Genomic DNA, 23,437 nt, shown 5'->3' with positions numbered 1-23,437 from the left:
AGAGTCCGTCAAATTCTCCTTCCAGGGTTTAGATTAAATATTTTAAATTCCAGTCAGATCCAAAGAGCTTTTCGGTAAGCATATAAAGTAGAATACATGACCAAAACATCACTATCGTAATGCTCAGAGTTAAAGAAGAGAAAAAAAGAGTGTATAAATCCGGCACTCTTTGGCAACCCCTTGACCCCACGTTGAAAAGCCCCCGTGTCGGCAGCATGCGCAGGCCTTTGCCCTCCTACTGAGTCATCCAATATAAGTGAAGCACTAACAGGGTTTGATGTTCATGATAATGTGTGTTGACTGCCTGCCAACTCAAAGAGAACCTTTCAGTGGTGTTCACTCTCGCTATAGGTGTCAGGTCAGCATCAAGAAATAAATGGATATTTAGTGTTGAGAAGCCTCATTGCACCCACAGTCTACAGGGTGTCTACATGTTCCAGTTAACTCTGCTTGAAATTTAACGTGGTTTGAAGCAATTTGTTCCTGTACATTTACAGTGACATGGGTCTGAAACTGAGTACAAATGTGAGTCTTTGCAAAGGAAAATCTGTTTTGTGTTATCTCGACATCCACCACTCCCATCTCCCCCAGGCAAACTAGCCCATTTAAGGTAAAAGATCAAGGTCACAGGAATCAAAATGAGATGGCGCTCTTGTAAAATGAATGTCTTAGTGAAAAATACACTGGATGCTGCAATGGATCCACCTCACCTTTAGCTCAAACCTCTCATATTCCAGTAACTCCTGACTTCTGCAAAGTCAAAAGAAAATTATGCATTGATCGAAGAGTAACGGGAGGAAGAAATGTCCCTAGGATTTATGGGTGAAACCCTGCTGAGATCTTTTATCCCCTTAATGAAACATATAGTTTGGTATTTTCCTTCAGTTGTGACTCATCTAGCTTCATGCTACCATGAATGTCATGGCAAACGTGAGTTTAATGACTATTTTTAACTTGAATTAAAGACATAGGTGTTACACAGCCTGATAATGTCAGGATGGGAGATTAGGTAAATCTATCAACAATTTCGTTAGAAAAGACAAAGTTATCCCTTATGACAACAGGTTGTGAATGTTAATGGATAACAGCAGGAAACCCAGAATATGGAGGCATCTTATTTACTCTGATCACAGTGTAATCCTCAGGAATACATGCAGTAGTGGTTAATTCAGAGCTCATAGTGAAGATAGATAGCTGGCATTAGCATAGTACTGTACTGAAACTGGAAAACTAGCCCTGATAGTGCCTCTGTAATGAAAAGTCCTGTTCTCAGCCCAGTATTTCTGCAAGAAAAAGCTCAAAGTAGAAGTGGCTTCGTTACTGCTGCTTTGCTGCCCTCTTCTGGTGACTAAACCAATATCTAATTGATACATGAATGAAGAATGAGGAAACTTTTAGAAATTAAATAAGCTTTATTGTAAACTTAATAAAATATTTTATGCATTGAAATTGGAGATATTACTGATTCACTTCTATATCACTTATTTGTTGCCCATTAATTCACTAAATCTCCAAGAAACACTTTTCTCCAACTAGCTGTATCCCAGGATCTAATATTGGCTGGCCTGGTGCTGGCTGTTTGATGAAACAGTGCAGTTTATTTCTGGGAATAGCTGTCTCTGCTTTGACAACAGTCTAGTAAAAAACAACGCGTTCAGTGGTAAAAGGTTGTTTGGGGTGGGAATGAGCAGCATCCATTCTGCTGCTGTCCAGCATCCCTTCTGAATCTCAGCAAACACTCTGACTCTACATTCACTCTCAATATTCCCCAGTTGCAGCCACCTCTCACATCCCCTGAATACTGTCAGTCTCTTATTCTCTTTAATTCTCATCTGGTAGTAAAAAAAAAAAACGGTTAAACTGTCACCTCTCTCTGCTTATACACCGCCTTACAAAACTATTCAACCCCTTTTCAATATTTTGTCACATTTTGTTATCCTACCAACTTAAACGTCCTTGTGTTTTATTGGGATTTTATGTGATGGGGCATCACAAAGTAGTGCTTATCTGTGAAGCACAAGGAAAATGATAACTGCAGTGTGAATTTGTATTCATTCCCACAGCAAGTCTCACATATCCACAGCACCGGTTGCTAAATGTTAGCCCTGTTTCCTACATGACATGTGGCAGATTTTAAGTAAGACTTCTTGTGGCTTTGTTCAATTATTGGCTCTCTTCTTGATACTCTTCTGTAGAGGTAGATTGCTGATCTTATAGTTGTCTTGTAGATTCCCTCCAGTTGGGTAATTGATCTCTGCAGCTCCTCCAGAGTTCCAATGGGTCTCTTGGCTGCTTCTTTAACAAAACATTTATTTGCCTGCCTGCCATTTTGGATGGAAAGCCATGTCTTGGTAGGTTTGCACTCATGCCATACAGTTTCCATTTTCCGCAGATGAACTGAACAGTGCTCTGTAAGATGTCTGATTTTGGGTTATTGGTTTTAACCTCTGGATAAAACTTCTCAACAAATGTATCTTTGGGCTGTGTGGTTTGACCCTTGGACTTCATGATGCTGTTTGTCCAGCCAATGTTCTCTAACAAACCTCTGAGGCCTTCACAGAAGAGTTGGTAGATTAATTTACAAGTTAGGTGAAGGAGATTGGTTGTATTAGATCATATCTGAGGTAATTAGAGTGAAGTTAGCTGACTACAACAATGCATGCCACACTTTCCTGATTTTTAAGTTTTAAATGTTTTAAAAAATGTTTTAATTTCATTTAAGAATTTTGTTCTAAATTGCTTTTGTCCCTCATGTAAAGTGGTGATAAAATACTGTGGTAGTTAAAGCAGTTGGGACGTGACAAAATGCTAAAATGTTTAAGGGGTATGAAAACTTCTGCAAGGCGCTGAACCCTTTTCACAAAAATTGTTTCACAGCATCACAGTGTCCGTGGAAGCTCACACTTTGGGACAGTGATAAAACACTGGCGATGTATCAATGCCCCAAGTGCTGTGAGCTCTTGTATAACAGCTTTCCATCTCAGTGCACCTTCAGAAATCTGCGAATTGTCTCAAATTTGTTTTAAAAATATGAAAGGGAATCAATGTGCAGCATACATATTACACAACTAGGAAGGGGCGGCAAACAGAATGTAAATTACTACTGTTATCCCAGGCAATGAATATCATTAGCATCGGCAGTACACACACCTCTTTCAACTCCAAAACACATTACCATGTTATTCATCAGCGAGGTGTGAGTTATTTGCTTATAACTGTCTCCGAGTTGGCACCAATCAAGGTATCCCCTAAAACAATCAATTCATGTTTTTGGGAGACTTAAACGAATAACTTGCACCGACTACGCCAAAACAAATTCCTTGTATGTCCAAAATTCCTTGTATGTCCAAAAACGTACTTGGCAATAAAGCTTTTCTGATTCTGATTCTGATTCTGATTCTGATTCTGATTAAAGCCAAGCAAAGTATTAAAAGTGTGGGATAAATCTGGGAGAGTTTCTTTGGAGGAGGGTGTAGTTCCTGAACGTCACTCCCACTGAACTGCAGTGAATGCGGACTTCCCCAAAGTTCACTTTTTGGAGTTCAGTTACAGAGACGATGCAACTTTAGGATCTGACCGCGTCGCACACAATGATAACAGGGTAGCGCCTAGTTTATTTTTAAGCCAAAAAAGCATATCTTAGCACGTCTGTTAAATATGAAAAACACGCACAGAGAAATGGACTGGCGGTGGACTGTTTTCACTCTTATCCTTAACTTTAACTTTACCGACGGATCCCCGTCTTATGACTTATTCCACGGTTCTGCACACGCTGGCGCGGTCCACAGACACAGAAATAGGTGAGTTGCGTGCTTTTCTACGCTTTTTAACTGTGCCTAGTTTATCCCAGACTTTTCCTATGATGCAGGTTTAAAGAAAGAAGCTGCTCTCCTTTTGTTGTGCAGCTGCAAGACGAAATAAAAATGCGATCAATTCCAAACTTTTGACAGACCGCACTGCCCCCCCCTTATGGTGATTTACAGACTGTTAGATTTCACTGCAAGTTTATCAGGTAGGGGCTAAATGTGGCTCCACTGTTTAAAATGGCGATAAGAGTCAGATAAACGCTGAGAGTATTAGAAGAGACCCAAACGTTTAATGATAAATGAAAATAGACTTAAGAACACATTCATGCTAAATAGCCTGAGGGGAGGGGAACAAATACCCAAACATGTGGAAATAATTATATGCCTTTCTTTTTGTTCTGTGTGGATTTAAACAGTATCTCTGGCTTCTTAATACCTCCATCCACAGGAACTGGTGCGCCTATGTAGTGCAGAGGAACGTGAGCTGCGTCGTGCAAGGTAATGGGGAGAGCTTCCAGGAGCCTATGGTGGCCCCCTGCCCGGCCTACCAGCCCGACTGCCAGCAACAAGTGACGTGAGCATCCAGGGAGCACAGAATGGGGGGTTGTGGGTGCATGTTTTTTTTTTTAGATGTAATAGAAACACTGGAAGCAAAAATATTCCTTGAAAAAAAGTTGGAGGCAGACATTTTCACAGTTGCTCTGTAAAACAGGAAAAAAAAAAAAAACATATACCTAAACGTGTGTGACATTCCCAAAAAGAGACACACTGAATGGCTTTCATAGGTACTGGCAGGATGCAAAGTCACAGGTTAGGCTTTCTTCATGCTAAACAAAATGTCATTTATTTAATGACTGGCTTATGTTTTAAACTAAAAACGTGGTTTAAAGTGGCTAGTGTAAAACCTTTAGGCTATCCTGGATTATGGGTGTTTGATTAAATTGGGGGACCAAAGATTGTGGATCAAAATCCCCATGGATGTCAGGGGTCACACATGCACTCAAACAAATCTAACACAAAAGCAGAATAAAAATAGTAATAAGAAGCTCTATATGATATGTACATCCTCTCCATGTAACCAGCATTAACTTGTGTAAATTACTTTAAAGAGATAATATTGGCTTATGTAAACAGTCTTGTTCTCTTGTGTGAGCTAAAGTCATTACCCTTCTTACTGATATTAATAATATTATACAGCATAACCTAACCCTGTTACCACATCTAATTTCATCCAGTGGAAGAGGTAAAGTGAAGTCTGAATTGGTGATTACCCTGGTGACCTTGTGAAGATCAACTGGGCAGTTTCTGATCAATGAGGAGGCTTTTGCTAATCTCATCTCCAATCAAATCAACTGGGTCACACTTTTTGACCCAGCTACTGTCCCAACAGCATAAAGCCAGCATTTGGGTTAAAGAGATAATCCAACAGGGTTTTTTGTGTGTAGTAATGTTTAAAGCTTTGTTGAATATTTTTTTTAACTCATTGGATTTATATATCTGGAGTTTCAGTATCCATACCCTTTTGCATATCTGTTTTTTTTAAGTCTAAATATATATATTAGCAAATGTTTCACAATTCCTGATCTATCAGTCCAGAATTTCCCCATTACAACGTAATTCAGTTTCTGACTGTGGCTGTTATATGAAAAAGAGGACTTTCTCCTATTTTCACTTAGACTCAGTACCTTCAATAATCTTTTTCGAGCAGTATTGAGGAACTGTTTTCATTTTCATCTGTAACAGGGCATTGTTTATTCATGTCATTTGAAGTACAGATCCCAACTCTCAATCAATACATAAAAAAATAAAAACAGTAAGTAATTTGAATGGACTAAAGGCAAGACCTTTATGCTATACAAATCATTAAACATTAGTTCATGATTGAAGAATCTCTACTAGTAATGGTTGGAATGATTTTCTTGAAGGTCTCGTGTCACAACTTAATAATGTTATGTTTTGTGAATCATATTCAGTTCAAAGCACACGCAGTTTGTGGTTTAGCTTTGTGCTCCACTTACACAAAGAGATGCAGCGAGGCCATGTGATGTGGAAATGATTCCTGGAAGCCGATTGCTGTTGAGTCACTGGGCTGCAAGTGTCTGTGCAAAGCAACAAGAGAAGTTCAATTTATCTTCTGCTGAAATTAGATTTGACTTCACATTGCTGATTAGGGATGAACTAAGAAATTATGATGTCCCACAGGTTTTTTTTTCTGTTACCTAAACCATTGTTATGAGTTACAGTTGGAAAAAGATTCAGATTTTTTAGGACATAATTTTTCCAGATGTTCTTTTGGAACATTTATTTGGCCTCGAAAATGTAGTTTTTCATCAAATACAAAATGGTGTGGAAGGCACAGGAGACAAATGTTTTCATTAAAAACAATAACAGCAACAACAATTATTACCTAAGAAATATTTTCTGTTTATTCAAGTTTTCAGTTGGAAATACAACAAGAAAATCCCCGGAAATTGGAATTCAGAGGAAAAGTTGGAGCTCAAAGCCTCCTTTAATTCAGTAGCCCATAGCCACACACAAACAATGGAGTAAAAGTTGTAGGTATAATCCGTTTATTAGTCTTTTAGAAAAGATTGCCTTATAATAAACCAGTGTCACCAAACCTCTATAAAGTTAGGTCTGAATTTACCCTCGGCAGTTTTAGATTTTCAATTACAGTATTTTTATTCAGCTAAAAAAGTTTGTCTCTAATAAGGAAGTGAGAGAAGCATGTCTCAAGAGATAATAAAATATTGTAAAAGAAGTATGATTTTTTTAGTTTCAGCTTTTTTAGTATTTCCTATGATATTTTGATCATTTATCTTTTCTTATAAGCTTCAAGTCTTTCAGGTTTCAAAGTCTCCTCCCCATCACCCTCATCTTTAGCTCCCTCCACAGTTTCTCAATTTAATTATGAATTAAATTGGGACCATGGCTGGACTACTCCAAAATGCTGATATTACTTTCAGTCAATAGAAACATATTGGTAAAATGGTACAGTTAATTTTAAGGCTTCAAATAATTTTGGGTTTACTGTATAAGAGCGTGTTTTTTTAGTTTCTGAATGTCTAAAACTGAGAGAAATACATTGTTATCAGCTTGTATTGCTAATGGTACCATAACAGTTATTATATCACACTGTTTTCGGGCTTGCAACTAGAACTTGGGTCTGATCTCATTCCCAGTTACAAGCTCCAACTTACAGGACAAATCAAACGCACCAGACCTTTTTTTTCTTTAAGCTGCAAATGACTTTGCTTCGATGTTGACATTTCAAAATGCAAAACGTGTTTATCATTTTCATTTTTGTTACAGATACCAAACACGGTTTAGACCCACATATAAGATTGCCTTCAAAACAGTCACAGAGTTAGAGTGGAAATGCTGTCCTGGTTACAGAGGGCCTGCCTGTAAGGATTTAAAAACGTCCACAGGTCAGCAAACAGCGCAGGGAGCGTCGTCTTACCACCCACCAAATCCCGGATACACACCCAGACACACACAGAGTAAGAAATATATCTTCTGTTTTACCTTAAGAAAGAAAACTCCAAAAATACATTTGTACTGTTATTTTCACTGTGACAACAGACAAATATATATTTTCTGTTTGATTATAATGTAATAACATGTTGGATGATTATAGGGGCTGAGAGGAGGGAGACTGCACATTATGAGACTCAACATGGCGTCACAGATAAGGTGCGTTTTCTCGAAGGTGAAGTGCAGCGTCTCTCCCAGACAGTTTTGGATCTTCAGTCCACTCTTACAGGAATAACCACCAACCTCCGCACAGACCTGCAGGATGACACAAAAAAGATGCTGGTGACACTTCTGAACAACATGCGTCCTCCAGAAAATAGCAACAACGCAGAGGAGACTCCAGTGGTACTAGATGGGCACCAGGCTACCAGGGCAGGGGCTGCTGGAGAGAAAGCACTAGAGAAGATTGAAGCTCGTTTAGATGATATTGATAATGCACTGCGAAGCAAGGATGAAGCTTTAGAAGACCTTAGGGGAATAACATTAGGGCATGGGGGGCAGATACGTGTCTTAATGGATGCTACTCAGTCTCAGACTCCAGTCATAGCTGAGTTTGAGGGTATACAAACCGTTATTGATGGAAAAATTGCTAAACTGAAGAGGGAGCTGGACGAGAATGTGGAGGAAAAAATGGCCAAATTACAGAATCTTTGTGATGACAAGATCCGAACGTTGCAAAAGACTTGTGAAGATGGCCATGACCAAGTTCGTGTCAAGTTGACCAAGCTTTTGGAGAGCAAGGAGGCTGATCTCAGAAAAGAGATCCAAACAATACGTTTGAACATGGCTGCCTCAGATGGACCTGCGCAGACTCAAAGACTGACAGAACCATCTGAAGAGAAGAAGGACTACAGTGACCATAAAGACATATGGCGTGAAATTGATCGCATAGCAGAGGCTTATCGAATCCTAAACATACGTTTTGACAACGAGCTAGGCCATTTATCTTCCTTTCAAGAAATTGGTGATTTAGGTCTACTGATTCAAGAGCTGGAGGCGCGTGTGAATATTACTGAACAAAATGCAGAAACTCATTGTTTCTACATTGAAGAGAAGTTAACGCGAACAATTGCAGATGAAGTGGAAGCTCTCCGGCAGTTGCTGGATCAGCGTCTGATCACCACTGAGGACCAGTTCACAAACATCCTGGTGGAAATGAGCAACAACTCCTTTCCAAGAGTGTCTGGCAACACAAATGATGGCCTTCAAGCAGAAGTCACCAACAAGCTCCTTCTGCATGCCTTGGATGAGAAAGTTAAGGCTGTTGAGGAGTTGTGCTCTGCTGGATGTTCCAACTCTAAAATTACAACTGATCAAAGTCGAACTGTACTTACGCCTGGTCATGCAGAAAACATTGTGAAGGACCTGAATCGGTACAGGAATGATTTGGATGTTCTTCACACAGATGTAAGTTCCAACACAGAGAAACTCAAACAACTGACAAACCTTTTTCAAAGTCAGTCAATCGGAAATGAGAGGCAAGTAAAGTCTATGGAGGACTTCCAGAAGGGGCTGATTAATCTGCAAGATAATGTGCTTGCTTTGGCTGGTGCTGTTACTGGGTTAACTGACTCAATGAGTAAATCCAACCAGGATATTCAAAGAATAAGCTCAAGATGCTGCAATGCAGAGCTAACTGGACATGGAAGTTCATTACAGCCCAATTCAGCTTCAGTTGATGGCGCCGGCCATCAGATACAAGACCTGAAGAACAGACTCGATACGCTTAGCACACAGGTGTCTTCTGAACTTAATAATTGTAGGCAAAATACACAAGGTGTTTCTGATGGGGTCTCAGCTATAGGTGGACGTGTAAGTCGTCTTGAAAATATTTGTGGAAGGTTGGATGGAGTTTCTGTTAACATCAAAGAGCTGAAAGATGGGATGGAGAGACATGTTGGGGGCCTACAGAACTACATCCAAATGATGAACATAACTTCTGGAAATCATGGTGCAGACATTGTCATGCTGTCAAATTCCTTGCGGAAGCTCCAGACACAGATGTCCATGATAACTAAACACGTTTTGAAAGATGTTGCTGCCAAAGAGCCAGGTGAGTCCACTGTTTGATGGCATCAATTGTATAAGATGTAGAATCTTTAGCAAGGTGGTGTGATAGAATAATATTATTTCTCATTAGGTACAGTATAGTTGGTTGGTTGGTTAAACATTGTTAAAATCAAAGAGGACATATCATACTTTTAAATCCTTTCTTTTCACCCTGAAATCATTCTGTTGTGGTCTATATAAAGTGGAACTACAATGCTTTGGTCTGAATTCCTTGTTATTGTAGCTCCACAGGCACCTATTTTACCCCTGTTCTGAGGTGCGTCTGAGAGCAACTCGCATTGGTGTGGTCTCTTTAAATGCTATTGAGGCACTTCATACCCCACCCCCCTTCCAGGTCAAAAAGTGTTCCACTCCACCCCATTCAGCCATTTTTGTAGTTTGATAACAGAGATATAATTATCTAGGTCTGCAGAAACAAGACAAAAACGACAAAAACAATACAAAACATAATAATACTATTCAAAACACTCAGTATGGTTATGTCCTCCAGGAGCTAAAAGCAGCACACAGTACTAATATAAGCAGAAGGCACAATGCTACTGCTATCAAAGCAATGGCCAGGATGTCATATCAACACACAATTAATCCATGTCTAAAATAAAGTTCATTTTAGCCGTATTTGCAGTTTACACTTTGCTGTGTCCGTCGTTTCCATAGAGAGAAGGAACTGACCTTTTAATCAGATGAAGACTTTCAGCAAATCCTTTTTGATTCTGCAGGAGGTTGCTGAAATCCTTGAAGTGCTTCACACAAACAAAAAGGAATTTCCCCACTGATGTGGGTACATTTCCAAAAATAAAATTTTACCAGGCATTGCTAGGGGACGGTGTAATGAACTGTGTGGGTTAATACACCCAACAACAAAACATTAAGACTTGTACACTTGCAGCTTCGAAATACTTGAGCTTGGACTACAAAATCACAGCGAAGAAATAAAAATGGTGGATTCGCTAAATTGGTCAGTCAGGCATTCATGACCTTGTTTAGCTATTCCGCCACAAATACTGTGACGTAATAGTTCAAAAAACTTAATAGAGAAAGGATTGAAGAATATGACCCAAACAGAATATAAAGATATCTACGCAACACCTGGACAGACTACATTCAACTTTTCTGCACTGCTAGAGACTCCAAATACACAACAAAATGTATTTAAGGGCAAAAAAGTGGATTTTGATTGAAATGTCCCCTTTAAATGTATCTCTATATATGGTTTTGTTGGGCTGCACAGTGGAGCAGTTGGTAGCACTGTTGCCTTGCAGCAAGAAGGTCCTGGGTAGGAATGCTGGCCTGGGGTCTTTCTGTATGAAGTTTGCATGTTCAACAGCCAAAACACGTGACTGTTAGATTAGGTCACTCTAAATTGCACTCAGGTATTTGTTTTGCATATATGGTTATTGTTCCTGTGTGTCTCTGTGTTGCCCTATAATGGTGACCTGTCAAGGTATACCACCTTGGAGATAGGCACTAGCCTAAGTATGTGGTGTTAATGGTGTTAATGCCTATTTACACTTATTAATGCAAACTGAACCACATACCGGAAAAACAAATAAATTAAGAGACATAACATTGTTTTATTGTAAAACGTACATTGACATACAGCTGCTGTTTTGTCTATTAAATAACATTGGCATATAAATGTCATCTTAAAGGTTTCTACTGCATAAAACAAGGATCACCAAGTATATTACTGGTATCATGAGCCTGAGTGCATGAAACCTATATTATTAGCTAATATTTATTGCAGTTCTTGGTTAAATTGATATTGCATACAATGATATTGAGATATATTGTCCAGCCACAGTTGCAGCATCTCCAAATGTATGATAGGCCTGAGCCTTGGTAGTTCCCGAGATGTTCCTGAGGATCCGAATGAATTTTTGCTCATCTGACCGTTTGGTTCAGATGGTGGAAACTTGGACATAATTGGGTGTTCTAACAGGACAATGATTCCAAACACACCATCAAAATCAGAATTAGAATGGATTAGCAGGCTAATATTAAGCTACTGTTGAATATTAATGAACTATGCTTTAAAGCATTGTCCCTACCGGCACACCAACCAATTTAGCTGAGCTCTACCATTTCTGATAAGAAGAGTGGTCAAAGATGCAGCCAGAATTAGGCCATGTGGTTTCTCTGCAACATGTATCCATCTATTAGTGGAGATGTACATAAATATTTGAGTCTATATATAATTTGGACACTAGGACAAGTGGATTTGAGAAATTCCACAATAAACTAACTTTTCAAACGTTGTTCAGTTAAGAGCTAAAAAGAAGGTAATACTGGTTATTATGGAGAGCAGAGAGAAGGAGAATACAGTTTAATCTCATATGTTATGGCACCATTGAGCTGTACAGGCTACAACAAGATGCCTCCTGGATATCAAAAGGAACATTTGCATTTGCAAAATGCATGACACAACTTTAATGTAACAACGGTGCATATTTTAGGAAAGCATTTTATGAGAATCATTTGGGGACTAAATGACAGATGTATCTGTGTGTAAAGGATGAAAAACGACCATACTAAAAAAAGAGTTAAACTCTTCAAAACTTGAAAGTATATTCTCCTAGTACTGGAAGGAAGAAATTTTGCACAGGGTATGTTTGCTTCATTAGCTTGTAGAGTTATGTTGAAAGGGTATGATGACAGCAATTGGCTTCAGATTATAGCACATTTTTGTTTCTTGAAGAATCATCAATAGTATAGAGCACAGTGAACACCCTCATTAGGGCAGTCATGCCAGAAATGAATCAAACAAAACAAATGTTTTTATCTAGAAGCAGTCTTTTTCAGCTTCCTCTTTCACTTCCAGCATTTAAGTTTATTAAGTGTGATTAACATCTGTGTAAACACAACACTTTCTTCAAGATAATCTTCCATGTAATACATTCTGCTTTGCTTGGTCTAAACACAGCATCGGAGAGGAAACGATTAGATCTTGTGAGAGGCTGCAGGGTTTTTCCCATAGTGGGAGGGCATGAGTTAACTGGGGCTCCTGTGTTTGCCTTGACTGTGTCATTCAATATGTCCTGACAGCAAAATGCAGAGGCCCACACTTGCGTCTTCCTGAAACATGTGCTGGGTGGAATCCATTTTTATTTTAGAAAAAGAGACAGATAAATAGAATGTAGTTTTCACTATTGCATTACTGATTTTCCCCTCATGTTACAGTCTAAGTGCACAATCAGACTGCTCGATCCTTTCTTCTATGAATAGTTGAGAATAGTTGGGAAGGCTTCTTTCTGTTACCGTGATATAGCTTTTTCACTCCTACCACAGTACTTCATACCTTAACCTCAGTTCCGATTCTTCCAGTACATACAAACACACATTAAACCTCCTTCCTACTTTTTTTCTCTGAACACATGCACACATACCAACCTCCAGAGATTCTCATATGGTGATTTCAGCCTGATGCTTGGAATCTGGTCCTCATTAAGAGCCCTGACTCACTCACTGCTGAAGTCAGTCTTAAGAGAATGAGGAGAAGCAGAGCTCCACACCCAGGACCAGATGCTTGAACTATCCTGAGATGTGATGTCACAACCATTGCCGGTGCCTCCCTTTCTTACACCATTGTTCCAAACAATAACTTGATAGAGCTGAAGAAAAGTAGAGTGGCAGAGGTGTAAAAATGTTTGAGGTGTAGAGATGGATATAAATGAAGGAGTTTATTTTCCTTCTTGGCTTTTGCCAGATACGGATGGTTGTTAAAAGGTGTTTGATTTCACAACCTCTGCAGCTTTCTGAGATATTTGATCCATACTCCACAGGCCCTTTATCTCTGATTAGCTATGAGAGGTCAAAAAAGAGCAGCTCTTTCTAGGTCATTTTCTTCACTATGGTAACAGTGCCTCACAAAAGTATACATACTGCTAGAACCTTTTCACAATTTGCCAAGAGAAACACCAAAAAATGCAATTTGGCATTACAACACAAAGAAGTCCATGATTTTAAAATGGAAGGAACGTGATACATGGTTTTTAATAATCTTGTAAGTAAAAATCTGTTAAGTGTGGTCTGAATTTGTTTTCAGACCCCTTTCCAGTTATACTCCCAAAGGTTTGTTAGAGAACACTAGTAGACAAACCTGCCTCATGAAGACCAAAGAGCACACCAGACATTAAAATAATTTGAACCCTCTAAATTGTTATTATTTTTAACTCATTCATGATCATATGAAACTACACTTATGGCTCAGTGTTTGCATTTTGAGACCAATGGACTAACCAAATTATTGTGAAACAGAGGATCATAGCAAGTTCTGCTCTGTCGAAATGTAGTAAACCTCTGATCTCTTGAGCTCTGAGATAAATTCACAACAACTTTCTGTCAACTTGTTGCCTTGGTAACTGGTTATGGCTAAGAAACATTTCAGCACAGAACTGCTTGTAATATCCTGGACTGTCATTGGTAGGATATTTTTGCACAAGTCATTAAACCAAGCAGCTAATGTGAATTAATTAAGTGTAAAGGTGCAGAGAGTACAGAGTACTATCATTAAAAGAAATAAAAAACTATAGTACTGTACATAAAAGCTAGAAAGTAAAGATGCTGCTATAATGGAAAACCAAGAACAGCACACTAAAGGCTGCAAGCACATTCATTTCTAGAGACATATTTACAGATGGATAGAATGAAAGAATGATTAGTTGACAAATGTTACATATACTTTCAAAGCTATCTAAAAGGAATGCTCAGTCAGTCAGTCATTTTCTACCGCTTATTCCATAGTGGGTCACGGGGGAGCTAGTGCCTATTTCCAGCAGTCTATGGGCGAGAGGCGGGGTACACCCTGGACAGGTCACCAGTCCATCGCAGGGCAACACACAAACAACCACGCACACACTCATTCATACACCTAAGGGCAATTTAGAGTGACCAATTAACCTAACAGGCATGTCTTTGGACTGTGGAAGGAAGCCGGAGTACCCGGTGAGAACCCATGCAAAAGGAATGCTTATAAAGGTTAAATTATATCCTGCATCTGAAACAGAAGCCAAAAAACAACTGATTGACTCGCCAAAAAGCAACAGAACTCACTTGCAAAACGAACTACACTTGAATATTTGCTTTTCTTTTTGGCCTCATTAATGGTGACAAAAACAATGGCACTCACCACTTTGGAAGGTCTGTCATCTGTCACTTCAGCTGGTCATGCACATTCCCAATTTGGCTGTGGTGAGCTTAAATGTGACATAAGACAAATATTAATCTACATATTTTGTTAAGATGCTCCATGGAATCGCACCCAACGATCCTCTTCAAACCTGTTTTGCTTAGGAGTGTTGACACTTGTGTTAAACAATCTGAGAGTACAGACTAGTAATCTCTCCAGACTTGCCACACTCCAGCATGACAAGTTTAGCCCATTTAGCCCTCATATTATCGTGAATTTGCCTCAACCACAACACAACTAAGTGGTGTATGTAATGCCTGTATATGCATATTCAACACATGTCACCTCGCTGGGGGGGAAGGAGCCTGAGCTTGTGCGGGAGGTCGAGAGATATCGACTAGAAATAGTCGGGCTTGCCTCCACGCACAGCGTGGACTCTGGAACCCATCTCCTTGAGAGGGGTTGGACTCTCTTCTACTCTGGAGTGGCCCACGGGGAGAGGCGGCGGGCTGGTGTGGGTTTGCTTGTTGCCCCCCATCTCAGCCGTCTTGTGTTGCCGGCACTAAGTCGGACCTGTTCTCGGGTTGGGGAGAGGTCTCTGACTATCATTTCAGCCTACGGGCCGAGTGGTAGTGCAGAGTACCCGGCCTTCTTGGTGTCCCTGTCGGGGGTGCTGGATAGTGCCCCTCCTGGGGACTCCATTATTCTGCTGGGGAACTTCAACGCCCACGTGGGGAATGACAGTGACACCTGGAGAGGCGTGATCGGGAGGAATGGCCTCCCCGATCTGAATCCGAGTGGTGTTTTGTTATTGGACTTCTGTGCTAGTCACGGATTGTCCATAACGAACACCATGTTCAAGCATAAGGGTGTCCATCAGTGCACTTGGCACCAGGACACCCTAGGCAGGAGGTCGATGATCGACTTTGTTGTCGTATCATCAGACCTTCGGCCGCATGTTTTGGGCACTCGGGTGAAGAGAGGGGCTGAGCTGTCCACTGATCACCACCTGGTGGTGAGTTGGATCCACTGGAGGAGGAGAAAGCTGGACAGACTTGGCAGGCCCAAGCGCATAGTGAGGGTCTGCTGGGAACGCCTGGCGGAGCCCTCGGCCAGGGATGTATTCAACTCCCACCTCCGGGAGAGCTTCGACCAGATCCCGTGGGATGTTGGAGACATAGAGTCCGAGTGGACCATGTTCTCCACATCTATTGTCGATGCTGCTGCCCGTAGCTGCGGCCGTAAGGTCTGCGGTGCCTGTCGCGGTGGCAATCCCAGAACCCGGTGGTGGACACCGGCAGTAAGGGATGCTGTCAAGCAGGAGGAGTCCTATCGGCTGTGGTTGGCTTGTGGGACTCCTGAGGCGGCTGACGGGTACCATGAGGCCAAGCGTGCTGCGGTCCGGGCTGTGGCAGAGGCAAAAACTCGGGCCTGGGAGGAGTTTGGTGAGGCCATGGAGAAGGACTACCGGTTGGCCTCGAAGCGATTCTGGCAAACCGTCCGGCGCCTCAGGAGGGGGAAGCAGTGCTTCGCCAACGCTGTTTATAGTGGGGGTGGGAGACTGCTGACCTCGACTGAGGACATTATCGGGCAGTGGAAGGAGTACTTCGAGGATCTCCTCAATCCTGCCATCACGCATTCCGTGGTGGAAACAGAGGCTGCGGACTCGGGGTTGGACTCTTTCATCACCCAGGCTGAAGTCACCGAGGTGGTTAAAAAGCTCTGCGGTGGCAAGGCTTCGGGGGTGGATGAGATCTGCCCTGAGTACCTCAAGTCTCTGGATGTTGTAGGGCTGTCATGGTTGACACGCCTCTTCAACATTGCATGGCGGTCGGGGACAGTGCCTCTGGACTGGCAGACTGGGGTGGTGGTCCCCCTTCATAAGAAGGGGGACCGGAGGGTGTGTTCCAACTACAGGGGGATCACACTCCTCAGCCTCCCTGGTAAGGCCTACGCCAGGGTATTGGAGAGGAGAATCCGGCTGATAGTCCTACCTCGGCAGTGTGGTTTTCGTCCCGGCTGTGGAACACTGGACCAGCTCTATACCCTCTACAGGGTGCTCGAGGGTTCATGGGAGTTTGCCCAACCGGTTCACATGTGTTTTGTGGACCTGGAGAAGGCATTCGACTGTGTCCCTCATGATGCCCTGTGGGGGGTGCTCCAGGAGTATGGAATCAGGGGCCCTTTATTAGGGGCCATCCGGTCCCTGTACGAGCGGAGCAGGAGTTTGGTCCGCATTGCCGGCACTAAGTCGGACCTGTTCTCGGTGCATGTTGGACTCCGGCAGGGCTGCCCTTTGTCGCCGGTCCTGTTCATAACTTTTATGGACAGGATTTCTAGACGCAGCCAAGGGCCGGAGGGGGTCTGGTTTGGGGACCAGTGGATTTCGTCTCTTCTTTTTGCGGATGACGTGGCCCTGCTGGCCCCCTATAGCAAAGACCTACAGCATGCGCTGTGGCGGTTTGCAGCCGTGTGTGAAGCGGCTGGGATGAGGATCAGCTCCTCCAAGTCCGAGGTCATGGTACTCGACCGGAAAAGGGTGGCTTGTCCTCTTCAGGCTGGAGGGGAGTTCCTGCCTCAAGTGGAGGAGTTTAAGTATCTCGGGGTCTTGTTCACGAGTGAGGGAAGAATGGAGCGGGAGATCGACAGACGTATCGGTGCGGCTGCCACAGTAATGGGGGCGCTGTGCCGGTCCGTTGTGGTGAAGAGAGAGCTGAGCCGAAAAGCAAAGCTCTCAATTTACCGGTCGGTCTACGTTCCTACCCTCACTTATGGCCATGAACTTTGGGTCATGACCGAAAGATCGAGATCCCGGATACAAGCGGCTGAAATGAGCTTCCTCCGTAGGGTGGCCCGGCACTCCCTTAGAGATAGGGTGAGGAGCTCGGCCATCCGGGAGGGGCTCGGAGTAGAGCTGCTGCTCCTCCACATCGAGAGGAGCCAGTTGAGGTGGCTCGGGCATCTATACCGGTTGCCTCCTGGACGCCTTCCTCGGGAGGTGTTCCAGACACGTCCCACCAGGAGGAGGCCCAGGGGACGGCCCAGGACACGCTGGAGGGACTATGTCCCTCGGCTGGCCTGGGAACGCCTTGGGCTCCCCCTGGAGGAGGTGTCTGGAGAGAGGGACGTCTGGGCATCTCTGCTGAGTCTGCTGCCCCCGCGACCCGGTCCCGGATAAGCGGAAGACGACGAGTACGAGTACGAGCATATTCAACACATAGCAAAGTCATTTTAGATATATTTGTCCACCATCTAGTGGTTGGAGTTATATTAAATTATGCCTGATTTCACAAATTTGCATATTAAATACATTTATAAATATAGTATGTGATTTTTTCAAATTAATAATCTCTATTTAATTTGAATCTGTTTGACAGCAAAAGCACATTTTGTAAAAATATATTCTATATAAATCAGGCAGTAATATACAGTTGAATATAACCACAGAAAAAAAATATTTGTTGGAAAATGATTGAAATAAGTACTGCAGCGTGTATCATGTGCTTGAAGGGTCACATGGTGAGGTCAGAACTGGCTTGCAAATAGATCCATTTGCCAGAAAAAACTATTTGTTTCAAAACTCTGGATGTTCACGACGATTGCACGCTGACTTTGCTAACAAAAACAAGGGCCTATGTAGCAGAGAACAATTAAGTATATTTTTAGTGCTTAAACCTGATAGCTTTATCTTGGTTAAGGTAATATTTGTCTAAGATGGAATAAATTTGACTTTTGCTGTTCCAAATAAGTTGATTTTGAACTCACAGTTGAAGCTGATCTATGCTGTGTGGATTAATGTCCACAAACCAAAGTTTGAATGCATTATTTCTTGCTGTTGAGCTATCTATATAAGGTATGCAAAATAAATAAAATATCTTCATAGGTAATCCTATGTACCCCACGTAATCCACCCATTCAAAGAAAACAAAGTACCTTACAGACCATTGAAATATCTCAGTGTTGCTGCTGGATGTTTCAAAATGTCATTTTGATTTTTCTCATGATTAGGTACGGCTATTATTGAGGCTAGCTAGTCGTTCCCTTACAAGCTTTGCTGATGTGGAACATGTTCCATAAGGTCTATACAGTGGAACAATAAAAAGTAACTTGATGTAGTTGGCTGGATTTGAATAGGAGGATCAAATGTGAAAACTTAGACCTTGGCTTGAGATGGTAGGAGCAGGCATGGACGTGAACAACTTGGCATGAATATAGCAGTCTTGGACAGGTTTGGCATGACAAAGTGTCAAGGACATGAGCAAACAACTATACTGTATATATATATACAGGGGTTGGACAATGAAACTGAAACACCTGGTTTTAGACCACAATAATTTATTAGTATGGTGTAGGGCCTCCTTTTGCAGCCAATACAGCGTCAATTCATCTTGGGAATGACATATACAAGTCCTGTACAGTGGTCAGAGGGATTTTAAGCCATTCTTCTTGCAGGATAGTGGCCAGGTCACTACGTGATACTGGTGGAGGAAAACGTTTCCTGACTCGCTCCTCCAAAACACCCCAAAGTGGCTCAATAATATTTAGATCTGGTGACTGTGCAGGCCATGGGAGATGTTCAACTTCACTTTCATGTTCATCAAACCAATCTTTCACCAGTCTTGCTGTGTGTATTGGTGCACCGCCTTCAGGATACAATGTTTGAACCATTGGATGCACATGGTCCTCAAGAATGGTTCGGTAGTCCTTGGCAGTGACGCGCCCATCTAGCACAAGTATTAGGCCAAGGGAATGCCATGATATGGCAGCCCAAACCATCACTGATCCACCCCCATGCTTCACTATTGGGCATGCAACAGTCTGGGTTCTTTGGGGCTTCTCCACATCGTAACTCTCCACAGTAAAGGTGGACTCATGAGAGAACAGTACATGTTTCACCTTGTCCACAGCCCAAGATTTGCGCTCCTTGCACCATTGAAACCGACGTTTGGCATTGGCATGAGTGACCAAAGGTTTGGCTATAGCAGCCCTGCCGTGTATATTGACCCTGTAGAGCTCCTGACAGACAGTTCTGGTGGAAACAGGAGAGTTGAGGTGCACATTTAATTCTGCTGTGATTTGGGCAGCTGTGGTTTTATGTTTTTTGGATACAATCCGGGTTAGCACCCGAACATCCCTTTCAGACAGCTTCCTCTTGCATCCACAGTTAATCCTGTTGGATGTGGTTCGTCCTTCTTGGTGGTATGCTAACATTACCCTGGATACCATGGCTCTTGATACATCACAAAGACTTGCTGTCTTGGTCACAGATGCGCCAGCAAGGAGTGCACCAACAATTTGTCCTCTTTTGAACTCTGGTATGTCACCCATAATGTTGTGTGTATTTCAATATTTTGAGCAAAACTGTGCTCTTACCCTGCTAATTGAACCTTCACACTCTGCTCTTACTGGTGCAATGTGCAATCAATGAAGACTGGCTACCAGGCTGGTCCAATTTAGCCATGAAACCTCCCACACTAAAATGACAGGTGTTTCAGTTTCATTGTCCAACCCCTGTAGCATTGCACAGGTGAAAACAGTGAGACTGATGGGCATGGAGCAGGTAGACCAAATGAAGCTGATCACAGGCTGACTGGCAGAGAATGGTAACAAAAACATGAACAGAGAAACAACAAAACAATCTTATCAAAGGAATTTCTTACAAAAGTAACAAAACATAAAATGCACCATAAACAGAACAAGTAAGAAACTAAAGCAACACCTGGAAAACATAAAAAATCAGAAGCAAGAACCGAAACAAAACTCAAACCACCTTCAAATCATCACATACACAGCTTTAGGGCTTAGATTTAATATTCATTACAATAACATTTTGAACACATACTAAGCACAACCCTCCTGTCAGTACGCCTACAGAAACAATATGTACATCACCTTGGTTACCAAACCAGTATCTTGATTAGTATTTATAGAAAAATATTCCAAACTCATTAAAAGTCAAAGTCAAGGTTTTCCCCTTAGAATTAGGACCAACAATTTAGGCATAGTTTGACTACATTTTAAATCATGCATTATTCCTCACTATTTCCCAGTTACTTATAGCAACATATGTTTTTGTAATTTTCATGACTTGTGTCTTTATAAAAATTAAATGAGAGATTTTGCAGGATAAAGATCAACAGAACAAAGCTATTTCTCTGTGATAACAACTGTCCACTGTGATGCTGTTGCTAACTGCTACGAATCATTTCCACCAATCTGGCAACTTTCTTCCAAACACCACTGAGTGGAACACTGGGGTACATATTCCATCCATGAAAACAAAAGCAAGGCAAAGAAGTGGGTGCTCTATAAAAATAATCAATTTCAAAGAAAAAAGCCTGGTAGAGAAAAATAAACTCTTTCATATTTAATGAGTGGTAAATAAGCTGACCGGTGCTTGCTAGCCTGCATATCTGGATGAGGCCTCTGAGGAAATGGTGGCTGGAATTAAAGTTTACGATTGGTCTTTCTGTTTTTGTGCTAACTCAACCGCTTGTTAAGAGATACTTGAATTGCCAATGGTTGTTTTAAGTAGATACAAATTCATAGTTTTAGGTAAAATCTTGGGTCTGACCAACTCCTTGACTTTTTACCGATTACAAAAAAGACAAATTGAAGGTAATTAGGTAATTTTGAAATAAATCTTGATTGAGGAAATTCGACAGTAATGATGTGGAAACTGAAGGAGCGCTGTGCATCAACTGTAACAAGAAAGTTATGTTTTAAAACTACCATTGTCAAGCTAAAGCCTGCATGTCTGTTAAGCAAGGTGGCTACCAGAGCACATAGCCAACCAATTAATCAGCTTATATCAGCTGATTATACTTTACTTCTGTAAAGAGCTGGACAAAAATGTATTTTTTGTACAATGAACTAAATTTACCAGGTGTTTATTCTATGTTTTTGCTTTCATCTGTTTATCAAAACAACAGTAAATGCTAAATGCTATAGATCACTCTGAAAATCATTATGTAACATTTATTCACCAATTAGAATAGCTGCTGTTTTTCTTTTACAAATTTTGTTGTGACTTTTAGATAAATACTATGTTACTATAAAACTGTTATTTTTATTCAAGGTTATCATAACATGAAAATCACTCTTAGCTGCATTAATACTAGTGTTGTCCTTTGGACAGAGTTCTGAAGTTTCACAAAGTAAAAACCATTTGCACCACCTTTAACTTGTTCACAATATGTTGGGTAATTCCGGAGTGTTGGGCCAAATCGTATTAGCCACCTTCAACCGCTGGAGGCATTTCTTAGAATGGACTCAGGAGTGTTATAAATCATACCTAAAAATCAGCTTATACAAGTCCTTTGAGTGCATTTATCAGTTTCTTGTTCGAAGTGCTGTGGCCCTACATCACACAAAAAAATGAGATGCAATGTCGGTTCAAGACTTAGTGGTTTCTTCAAGTTTAGAAAGGACAAACTGAACAGAGAAAAAATATCCACAAAATCTCCCAGCTCTAAGGGTGTGGTGTTGGTTTCCTCTCAGTATTTGAGCTCATATTCTCCATGCGATCATATGAAGAGCTCGAGGAGGCTGAGAACAGATGAAGTGTTGTAATATGTGACTAAAAGATTAACTAATATAGCCTTGCCCCACTGCAGTGTGACTTCAGAATGGAATTGTGTGACTTCAGTTACAAAATGTTGGCACTGGTGCAGCTGCAGCTGCTTGGTCTGCTCAGACAACTTGTGGCTGTCTGTCTTTTCCAGTTTTCTTCCTCTATTGGGGTTTACCAGAATGGATTATTGTTTTTTTTTTGCTTTTTGTTTTGCAGTGCCTTGCATTCATATCCTTGAACTTTTTAATGCATTTTGTTACGTTACACCCACACAAATCAATGCATGAAATTGGATGTGATATTCACAATTTGTAAATGGAAAGATAATAATCTATAAGGTTTTAATTTTCCGACAAACCCTCCTCTCCAGAACTCCCGAATAGACCTTACCAGGGAGGCTTAAGAGTGTGGTCCCCAGGCTCCGCTTCCTCAGTGGAAGACGTGCCGGTGGGATTGAGGAGGTGTTAAGGAGATCCGTTTTGGTGGCCTTAGGTTTGCGTCTCTGCTTTATGCGGATGATGTAGTCCTATTGGCTTCATCAGCTCGTGATCTACAGCTCTCACTGGAGCAGTTCGCAGTCGAGTGTGAAGCAGCCAGGAATAGAATCAGCGTCGAGGCCATGGTCTTGAGGCGGAAAAAGGTAGAGTGCCTTCTCCGGATCGGGGTCGGGGGGGGGGAGGATCTTGTTCACAAATGAGGGAAAAATGGAGCGGAAGATCGATAGACGGATCGGTGCTGCATCAGCAGTGATGCGGGCGCTGTACCAGTCTGTCGTGGTGAAGAGAGAGCTGAGTCAAAAAGCGAAGCTCTCGATTTACTGGTTGATCTATGTTCCTTCTCATCTATGGTCATAAGCTTTGGGTCATGACCGAAAGAACAAGATCACAGGTACAAGAGGCCGAAATGAGTTTCCTCCGCACGGTGTCTGGGCTCTCCCTTAGAGATAGGGTGAGAAGCTCGGTCATCCGAGAGGGACTCAGAGTAGAGTGGCTGCTTCTCCACGTCGAGAGGAGCCAGTTGAGGCGGCTCGGGTATCTGGTTAGGATGCCTCCTGAACGGCTCCCTGGTGAGGTGTTCCGGGCACATCCCACCAGGAGGAGGCTCAGAGGAAGACCCAGGACACGCTGGAGGGACTATGTTTCTCGGCTGGCCTCGGAACGCCTTGGGATATCCCCGGACGAGCTGGCCCAAGTGGCTGGGGAGAGGGAAGTCTGGGTCTCTCTGCTTAGGCTGCTTAGGCCCAAACCCGGACATGCAGAAGACAATGGATGGATGGATGTTTTTAATTTTGTCTTTTAAAGAAATCTAAAAAATTTGATATGT

At 41.9% G+C, this 23,437-nt stretch overlaps 1 protein-coding gene across 1 annotated transcript in view; it reads left to right on the top strand.

Moving 5' to 3' along the window:
* Positions 1-3,530: 3,530 nt before the first annotated feature.
* The window catches only part of emilin2a (elastin microfibril interfacer 2a), a 38,295-nt gene continuing 18,388 nt past the window's right edge, over positions 3,531-23,437 (top strand). Inside the window, exons 1-4 of the mRNA XM_047369482.1 lie at positions 3,531-3,800; positions 4,255-4,380; positions 7,119-7,309; positions 7,447-9,396. Of these exons, the coding sequence (XP_047225438.1) occupies positions 3,658-3,800; positions 4,255-4,380; positions 7,119-7,309; positions 7,447-9,396 (2,410 nt within the window). The 5' untranslated portion in view covers positions 3,531-3,657. The remainder of the gene's footprint in view (positions 3,801-4,254; positions 4,381-7,118; positions 7,310-7,446; positions 9,397-23,437) is intronic.

Source organism: Girardinichthys multiradiatus, chromosome 6 (assembly GCF_021462225.1).
Source record: "Girardinichthys multiradiatus isolate DD_20200921_A chromosome 6, DD_fGirMul_XY1, whole genome shotgun sequence".
Classification (NCBI taxonomy): domain Eukaryota; kingdom Metazoa; phylum Chordata; class Actinopteri; order Cyprinodontiformes; family Goodeidae; genus Girardinichthys; species Girardinichthys multiradiatus.
Note: the sequence above shows the minus strand (reverse complement) of the source record. Positions and strands in the feature narration are given on the sequence as shown.